Below are 10,284 nucleotides of genomic sequence, written 5' to 3'. Positions count from 1 at the left end.
TAAAAAAAAAAAAAAAAACAGGCTGAAGTTCCTCTGGCTAGGTCCTCCCTTCACTGCTTGTGTATCTTCTGGATGGAAAAGTAGGGGACTGACCAATGTACATTAACCATGATCCCTCTGGCACCCAGCAGCAGCAATAATGTAAGCGGTGAGTGGAGGAGGCCACTAAATGTAATGAATAATTCTGGCTGGGGGACTGCTTTAAACCTTACACCAAAAGCTAGCTATGTGCTTCAGTTTTTTTTTTTTTTTTTAACAAAAACACAATTAGGAACGCGACACTTTATTTTCATAAAAAAAAAAAAATTATAAAAAATAGTGGCACTTGGTTATTCAGCTAAAACAAAAAAATACAGCTGAAGTGCATTGGCATCAGTGTCCAGTTGTGCGTTTATCCTTGGTCACAAATTTGTACTTCTTAAGCATCGTACACACGATCGGATTTTCCAACAACAAATATGTGATTGCAGGGTTTTGGTCGGATAATCCGACCGTTTGTATGCTCCATCGGACAATTGCTGTTGGAATTTCGACAATAAAATGTTTTATAGCATGCTTTCAAATTTTCCGACAACAAATGTGTATTTTTGTTCTATCCGATCATGAGTACACAAGTCCGTCGGAACAAAAAACGCATGCTCCGAACCAATGCCAACCATAGCAGAAGTTGCCCAAAGGGTGGCACTAAAGAGCTGAAAAATCATGTAGTTTCATTTTTGTTGGCTGAGAACGTTTTGCTTTCTGTATGCAGAACAAGTTCACTGCCAACACCCTTCGCACGAAATTCCACAAGTTTCTCCAATGGAAATCTGATTGTGTGTACGAGACTTAAAGCTCTCCAATGTTCTCTTAAACCTCACAGCTCATCAGGACTCTACACATCGCTCCTCAGTCCAGACACACCTTCTATTCCTCATAATACACCCAACCATACCTATAAATAAAACCCCCCTGATAAAATGTACAGACTACATAATTAGCTTATCACTGACAGGACTTGGCTGCCCGAATACGTCTGCTGTGCGTCTTCATCAACGTGTAAGGCAGGACTGGAGTTAAAAAATGTCTTTAAAAACGTAACGGAAAGTCACTTAAAATATTCTTTAAAATGGAAATAAAATCTTCAAAATCCATTATTTAGGAATCTTCTACATCCACGTTAGGAATTGGATAGCTTCAGTTAATTATCGTATCTTCTTCAACCTCGGGTCTGAAAAAAAAAAAACACAAGTGGCGTCAGGTAATGTGGGGAGAAAAAGCCAACCACATGAGACAAATAAAAGAAACTGGCTACGGCAGGAAAGAGGGGAAAGAAAAATACGGATTGGACATATCTGATAGGCTTGTTTTGTAAAATGGTAGTCTGCGATGGAAAATTCAAGAATGCTGCCTGGAAAGTATGAAATGAGATTCGCAGGAAATTAAAAGTTGATTTGTTTAACCGCTTGCCAACCAGCGCATGGCGATGTAAGTCGGCACAATGGCACGGCTTCACAAATGGGCGTACTGGTACGTCCCCTTTAAATCATGGCTTAGTGGGCGCGTGTGCCCACCGTGTACTTTATGTCCGCCAGGAGCCTGCGATTGTGTCATGGAGCGGCAGAGTGGGAAGATGCCCATGTAAACAAGGCATTTCCCTGTTCTGCCTGGCAACATGACAGGGATCTACTGCTCCCCGTCATCGGGAGCAGTGATCCCTGTCATGTTGCAGTGACACCCCACACACCCCCACAGTTAGAATCACTGCCTAGGACACACTTAACCCCTTAATCGCACCCCTACTGTTTAACCCCTTCCCTGCCAGTGTCATTTACACAGTAATCAGTGAATTTTTATAGGGGTAAAAATGTGAATACTTACGAATTGGCAAAACAGCATAACATGCAGCAGTTTGTTGAGCTAGCAGATCTGAATTTCCCAGAGTTGGGAGCATCCTTACACTCAGCTATGTACCGATAGAGAGGCGAGACATGGTCTTCTCCAGCATTCTGAAACTAAGAACAGAGATTACTATTAGATCTAGCCTAACAACCATCATCCAGCCAACCCAACATTTCAGTATATTTACCTTGATGGTCTCATAGGCTCCAGTGATCAGAGCTATAAACAAACTGAGCACCATATAGATGAAGAGGCTGATGAAGGTATATAAATAAAGCTGGCTGAACATCCATACGAGGTAACTGCTGTTCTGCATCTCTGAGAAAGTAACAAACATGTCGTCCCCATTTATAAGGGAGAAAAGGCACTCCGACACCATGGAGAGTGAGCGAAACTACAAGAGAAATAAAAATTAAAATTAAAAAAAAAAAAACTACCCATAAAAGAAAACACAGTCTGAGGGGCATGAAGAACTCTGGTCTAGACAAAAACTTTAGATACCCCAGATATTCTAATGACCGAAAGGTTTAGTTTCCGTAAATAAAACAAAGATCTTTGTGTGCATTTGTAATTGTGGTGGTGGGGGAGATTTTTTCCCCCCTATTCAACCAGTGGTTTGAATGTAAGAAAAAGGGCTCAATTCTTATCGTAGATTAACGAGAGCAACCTCCACGTTCAGCTATTTCTGACAGTGGAGAGACTTCCCCTATTTTACACTCCAAATATGAATGCAAGATGGTTTAATATTATTGGAAAGAAAAGGTAGCGCTAAACAATGTGAACAAAGACATTTATTTGTTCATATTAATGATTAGCGCTACCTTTTTTTCCTTCCAATTCTATCACTGTTTAATGTTACACAGTAAGGTGCAGCTTCACATTTTGCTCTATCACTATTTTTGTACCTGTTTATTTACGGGTCTGTTTTATTGGTCTATTAGCGCAGTTTTTTCTACTTTTTTTCACGGTTTAATATTATAAAAAAAAAAAAAAAAAAACACATGTCATTCTTCCCTTTTATGTGCAGTTGGTTTTGCACAGAGTCGCCCCGATCCTCCTCTTCTGGGATCCCTCGGCAGTACTCCTAGCTCCTCCTCTTTGAGTGTCCCTCTTCCCTCAGTGCACTCCCTGCTGCGTCTATTGACACAGATAGCAGGACTGGGCTCCCACGTCATTGGGATTTGATTGACAGCAGCAGGAGCCAATGGCTGCGCTGCCATCAATCTATCCAATCAGGACCCGAGACACTGGCTGGAGCTGGTGTTGCTAGTTTCAGTCGCTGGAAAGACAGGGTTCAGGTAAGGGGGGCAGCTGCATCACAGGAGGTTTTTCACCTTAATGCATAAAAGGCATTAAGGTGAAAAACCGTGAGGGTTTACAGCCCCTTCAATCTGGTCCTTGGGTCCCCCAGGTCTAAGGGTGAAATTAGCCTTTAAAATGAAAAATCCCACATTTGACTACTAGATAAATCCCTTTAAAATGTAGCACCATCTAGTAGCCAGATAGGGTACTCTGATATAAAACAAAACATCCAGCACAGGAAATGGACTAATTTATTTTGTTTTGTTCAGATTGCTGTATAAAAATATCTTTTTTTTTTTTTTTTAATAAATACACAGCTTAGGATCACTATCCTATCCAGAGAGGATACTGGCTCATGTATTCCCCCCTGGCCATTTACAATTGCTTAGAACTCCAGCGATGATGCATCTCTTTGCAGCTTTACCTCTCTAATAGAGGCATTAAGAGGAGGGCCAGAGGAACTTCAGCAGTAGTTTTGAACCAAATAGTGTGGGATAATTACCAGAACTCATCCATATTTTAAATACCTGCTTTTTGGGAACAAAGCCTTAGAATGGATACAGGAGGTAGATAAATCAGATCTTTGAGATTGGATTTTTAATAAAATTAGAAGCAATGAGATGACTGATGACCAAGTCACAATATCTGCACCAGATTTAAACTGTTATTCTTTATCCTTTTTCGCAAAACATGTCTTAGTTGTTTTACTGCCTGTAGTTCTCCACCTTGCAAAAGAACATGTGGTTGACGACCCCAATTTCTCACATATCCTTGTGTTCTTTAAAAGTAGAGTTTCACCCATAAATATAACATTACATCAGTAGTTTTAAAAAAAATGTCATTAGTCCTTTACGATTTTTTTTTTTTTTTTTAGATGCCTTCAAAGTGTTGTTGCTAGGCAGAATAGTTAATCTTCCCACTTCCTACACCTAGGTGCTTAATGCACCGCACAGACTCCTGGGAATGTAGTGGGTGTAACTTTCCAGGAGTCTGTGCACTCCCCAGTCTCAAAGAATCATGTGACTTGGACAGCACAGGTGCTGAAACCTGATCTGACACTGCTTGTGCAGCACTGAGCATGTGCGAGATCTGGAAGGATGAAATCCAGGAAGTCATACAGTCTGGCTTCATGATGCCCACACTTAAGATGGCCCCAGTCAATTTCTATTTTATAAAGTATCTAGATGCTGTAACAACCTAACAAAACGGACCTTAGTTTACAGACTATCTTTACTAGAATACATTAAGCTTGTGTATTACAGGGGTATTTATATTTAAAAAGTGAAATTGTTGCCGGAACTCCGCTTTAACCCATAGGATACTTGACTCTCACAAGCAGAACTTTAAGGGGAACCTCACTCATTAGATGCACAAGACATATCATCCTACCACACAATGGCAAAACATTTTTTGCGGTTACTTTTTCCCCCATTTTTGTAGTCTATCCTGTACCCTGACTGCCACTCTTGCCTAGGAGAATGACATCTACTGCACGTTGAAGCCTCCTGGGAGACGTATGTCACATATCCCTTCCCTGAAAGCTTCAATTTCCATACAGCAGCTGGAGGAGGCCAGAACAGGTAGCGTGTCATCAGGGGGCCGGGCTGAACCAGAAGAGGCAGCTGGCTCCTAACGTTACGCCAGTAGCGAAGACTGACACGGAACATAGCATGTGACTTGCTGGCCAAGTATGCAAAACCCCAGGAATTTACACACACACACACACACAAAGCTCCTCTTTATAGCTCATTGGAGGACAGCCTAGTAAAAAGGCAATAAGGAACAGAAAAACACTGACCATCATGAATCGAGTCATTGATGCAGAAAGACAAAATGATTAAAGTAATCTACCTACCTTGACGTGATAAGGTCCCAGTACAATCCAGCCACAGAAGCAATACCCAAGGTAAATGACAGCAGCACAACAACAAAACCGGATGACATTAGGAAGAGCCACTCGGAGTGTAACAATCAAAACCTGCAGATGACAAAAGCAACATCAAAATGACAGAACACCACAGGGATGACATGGTCAGTTATTGAGACTTTAAAAATCCTATGCGTCTCTTCAGTCACAGAGTGTGTGTGTGTGTGTGTGTGTGTGTGTGTGTGTGTTTAGATGGTTGAATGTGCAGCTTCACATGAAACTTGGTGGGCCTGTCAAGTAGGAGGTAGTTTACAATGGAGAACTGGGTAAAAATTATATATATATATATATATATATATATATATATATATATATATATATATATATATATATATATATATATATATATATATATATATATATATATATATATATATATATCTATATATCTATATATCTATATCTATATATATCTATCTCAATAAAACCCAGTCTGGCTTTAATTGCGATCTGACACCCATCAAGGTATTTTATTTTAATATTTTCATAACCCAAAGAACCAGTCAAAAAAAGAAGCACAGAGACCCAGGATAGACAAAACTTGGTCTAAAATAAGGGCACATAATAGAAAAAAAAAGAAGCTTTATTTAACCACTTGCCCACCGGGCAAATTCCAGCATGCCTTTTCAAGTAAAAAAATAAAAATCATAATTTTTTGCTAGAAAATTACTCAGAGCCCCCAAACATATTTTCTTAGCAGAGACCATGGGGAATATTCAAATTTTTGTCACAGTATTAAGCGCAGCAATTTTTCAAACCTGAATCTTTTGAGGGGAAAAAAAAAAAAAACACAATTTTTTTGGGGTATAGAATGTGACAGATGTACCGAGGAAAATGGATTTTTTTCCTTATATTTATTTTTAACTTTTTACACTTTCCCTTTAAAATGTTTTGATCACTTTTGTTCCCATTACAAGGAATGTAAACATCGCTTGTAATAGGAATGGTGCATGACAGGTCCTCTTTATGGAGAGATGTGGGGTCTACAAGACCCCACATCTCTCCTCTAGGCAGGAAAGGCTGAGATGACCCTTCCCCGCTGCCTATAAGAATGATAGCTGAACAGCCGCTATGACTGTTCTTACTGTGAAGGGAATCGCCAGCGGAAGAGATTGATATCCAACCGACGCCTGTAGCTACAGACATTTAGATACCACCACTGAAAGCTCAGGACGTCATGATGACCAGCAGTCGTCAAGTGGTTAAAATGTTTATAAAACCATGTTGATCGGGAATAAGAAGGACCAAGGGAAGGTAAAACATAAGCAGATTAAAGTGCAACTTTCATTTTTTCAAAAGTGGTGCCTGCAGCCGCCATCTTGACTTTCCACATCAGCATAAAACTGTACCTTACATACAACACTCATTCTACACCACTATGACCACCAAAGGCTTGACAGACAGAATGGTTAGATAAAATGAATACCACAGAGAATGACTGACTTTAGTGTATAGAATAGAAGAATCTGTCAACATCCTACTCACGTTATACTTTTGGAAGAAGCTCAAGTACCGGATCACCCCTACCCAAACCAGCAAGGTGGAGGTGCCTAGAAAAATGCTGCAGACATCATAAATGGCAAACGTCTAACAAATAAAAAAAAAGAAAGAAAAAAGAATTAGGGGGAAATCATAGAAAACAGATTTTTCTTCTTTGTGTGTACAATAGCACAGCCTTTTTTCAAGCAGGGTAACCCTGAATAAACCTCGAGGTACCTCGGCAAAATGCCTAAAAATGTATCAAAACATTGTATACAAGCCAGCAGGTGGATCAAACACGTCTTTTAGTTACACAAAGCCACAGGTTTTCATTATGCACCATTAAAACTTTACTGACAACCAATGACATCATCAGTTAATAAGGAGGATATTTGTTGTCTCCACAGCATCCTTGTTTGACCCTCCTGTGCCCCTCTCCCTCAGCACTGGGGTGACATTAGCCGACTGATGGAGAGAAATTGAGGGAGAAGAGAAACATTGGAATACCAGTCCGTACCAGTGTGCAAAAGTGTATATGCTTTGGAAGAATAAAATTACCTCAAACGATGTTGCTGCATTGTGTAAAGCTATTAGAATATCATTTTATGAGGTGCCTCAAGACTGTCCATAAATTTAAAGGGTGCCTTGAGATTGTCTATTTTAAAAGGCTGCTTCGGCTGAATAAAAAATAAAAGATAAAAGTAGAAGGCAAAAATGCTGACATTCTTTGTCTCCAGCCGTACAAAATCTGTGCACATGTATGAACAACCAGACCATGTCTCTGCTCCCTATGTGCAATGTATGGCTCAGAGGGCAGCAGAGACTAAATGTTGGCCAGATCCCCCACACATGCATGCAAAGGATTATCGATCAGTTAAACAGACCAATGCAGCCCAAGTATGTCACATAATAACTGCATAAAGAGATAGTCATTAGAACAAGGGGCTTGCATGGTTATAAATTAAGGGAAGTAACTTGGCATAGCTTGAGGTGGGTGAGGTTCTATTAACAGCACAGTTGTACCTCTACAGCAAACCAACAGGAGAAGAGAGAGTATGGCACAGAGTACAATATACACATGCTTCCAGTTTATTGATCCTTTTCAGCAGTCTTATGACGCGTACACACGGTCGTTTTTCGGCATGAAAATAAATGACATTTTTAAAAACGTAATTTAAAAATCATCGCGTGTGGGCTTCACATCGTTTTTCGGCTTCTGAAAAACGACAAAAAAAAAAAAAATTCGAACATGCTGCATTTTTTTAAAATGTCGTTTTTCAGTTGTAAAAAATGATCGTGTGTGGGCTAAAACGACATTTTAAACCCGTGCATGCCCAGAAGCAAGTTATGAGACGGAGCGCTCGTTCTGATAAAACTACCGTTCATAATGGAGTAAGCACATTCATCACGCTGTAACAGACAAAAAAGCGCGAATCGTCTTTTACCAACACTGAATCAGCTAAAAGCAGCCCAAAGGCGAATAGAACTTCCCCTTTAGAGTGCCGTCGTACGCGTTGTACGTCACCGCGCTTTGTTCATAATTTTTCAAAAACGATGGTGTGTGGGCAACATCGTTTTTAATGATGAAGTTGGAAAAAAACGTTGTTTTTTGGACATGCTGAAAAATGTATTTTTCATGCCGAAAAAACGACCATGTGTACGAGGCATTACAGTCTGGTCCTTTCTGAGGCTAGAAGCCTGCTCATTAAACTAGGTACTCCGATATCCTCACACATTTTCAAAAGCAATTAACAAGGAAGATAACGGTTTTCTGACCCAAAGGGAGAATCTGTATAGGACTGTTAAATCAGTGGTTCAGTATAGATAACAGCAGGGGTGGACTGACAACTCATGGGGCCCCCGAGCAATAGAAGATTATGGGGCCCCTGGTTTTACAGATGGCCACCATGCCAGGAGGCAGTGCATAGGCAGAGAAACACAGATTTTTACATACTGTCCCTGGTTTTGAGCCTGGATAACAGTAAGGAGAAGAAAATGAGAATTTGCCAACTAGTTGCCTCTTTAAAGAGAAGGTGGTTTTTGCCTAAAAGGAAAGGTTACCTTGGATTCTATGCCAATCTTCATCACAGTACCGGACACCGTGAGAATGTCACTAATGATAAGCAGCAGGTACCAGCCATTCACAAACTCTAGCCGGTCAGATACAGAGACTTTGAGAGAGTGATTGGATTCTACGAAATGTGCAAATTCCTAGGAGAGATTGAAAAATAAAATAAATGCATGCAACTGCAAAAATGTATGTACTGTATGAGCAGATCTAGACACTGCATAAAGACTTGGGTAGGAATGCCATATCAAAACAGCATATGGAGTAAATAAAGTAACTATGTATACACACACAAATTTTGTAAAAAAATATATACAACACACACACACACACACACACACACACATACACACTTTTTACATATCATTGCAGTTCAGTAATGAAAAAAACTTGAAGTCTCAGAAGCACTGTAAACTAGGCAAGTAAAGACATCTTTCCTCATTGATGCTGCAATGTTATAAAAGGGAAGAGACTTTAGCTTTTTACTAAAGGGACTTTTTTCCTTTGGTTTTCATTATTTGTGTACACTTGTTTTTATTATCTCACCATGTGTGTACTTTATCACTTCACAAGTTTTTCAGGGTCTATGTAAATCCATTTGAAATCACGGATAGTGGTGGAATGAAATGATTGAGGCTTGTTCCTCTCCTACTTTAGTTATCACAATTTTAGCGCTGTACTGTATCTAGAATAACTTACATTTGTTTAATGCCCTTTGTATTTTTGCTTCCGGTGTCTGTACATAATACGATGAAGTCATGCTTGGCTATTTGATTTTATAAAAAACAAACAAAAAACAAAACACACACGCGCAAATCTGTGGCCTGGTTATAGATATTCAAATATTCACATTTCCTTAAGCACTAAATGAGGTTTAAAAAACAAACCCTTACAGACGTCTATAGCTAAAGCCACTGTGGAGCAAACCCATCTTTAAATTTTCAGAGTAGAAGCCCTACAGGCCCCCCTACAAATGACAATAGCAGCTTAGCTCCAAGAAAGGACTCAGCCATTACCCTAATGCCGCGTACACCCGGTCGTTTTTTTCTCATGAAAAAAGACGACGTTTTTCAAACTTCATTTTTAAAAAACGACGTTGCCTACACGCCATCGTTTTTTCAAAATGCTCTAGCAAAGCGCGGTTACGTTCAGCACGTACGCCGCCACTCTGTTCCATTCAAGCTTGCTTCGGAGCATGCGTGGGTTTAAAAACGTTGTTTTAAACGTCGTTTTAGCCCACACACGATCATTTTTATATGACACAAAAAACACAGTTTTTTGAAAAACGACAAAAAATTGAAGCAGGTTCGAATTTTTTTTTGGTAGTTTTTCAGAAGACATAAGACGTTTTCCCCCACACACGGTCATTTTAAATGACGTTTTTAAAAATGTCGTGTTTTTTTCCCCCCCATCACAAAAAACGACCGTGTATACGCGGCATAAGGGTGAGCAGAGCTGCAAAATAAATATTTGTGCTTCTGCTATGAACAATGGATGAAGTGCAACAGCACCTGCAGCTTCAGCGATGGCTTATTGTAAGGCAAAATTGTATCCAAGAATTTTAGTTTGTATTTCACACCATTAGTGGGCTGCAGCAACAGCCCATTTTTGTGCAGCCATCGAATTT

The 10,284-nt window shown here is 39.8% G+C and overlaps 1 protein-coding gene across 1 annotated transcript in view; it reads right to left on the bottom strand.

The window, feature by feature from the left end:
* Positions 1–507: 507 nt before the first annotated feature.
* MCOLN1 (mucolipin TRP cation channel 1) overlaps positions 508–10,284 on the bottom strand; it is a 33,509-nt gene continuing 23,732 nt past the window's right edge. The window contains exons 9-14 of the mRNA XM_040346285.1: positions 8,651–8,800; positions 6,596–6,697; positions 5,039–5,161; positions 2,069–2,275; positions 1,861–1,994; positions 508–1,210 (exon numbers count right to left, since the gene is read on the bottom strand). Coding sequence (XP_040202219.1) covers positions 1,177–1,210; positions 1,861–1,994; positions 2,069–2,275; positions 5,039–5,161; positions 6,596–6,697; positions 8,651–8,800 — 750 coding nt within the window. The 3' untranslated portion in view covers positions 508–1,176. The remainder of the gene's footprint in view (positions 1,211–1,860; positions 1,995–2,068; positions 2,276–5,038; positions 5,162–6,595; positions 6,698–8,650; positions 8,801–10,284) is intronic.

The sequence above is a fragment of the Rana temporaria genome, chromosome 3 (assembly GCF_905171775.1).
Source record: "Rana temporaria chromosome 3, aRanTem1.1, whole genome shotgun sequence".
Classification (NCBI taxonomy): domain Eukaryota; kingdom Metazoa; phylum Chordata; class Amphibia; order Anura; family Ranidae; genus Rana; species Rana temporaria.
Note: the sequence above shows the minus strand (reverse complement) of the source record. Positions and strands in the feature narration are given on the sequence as shown.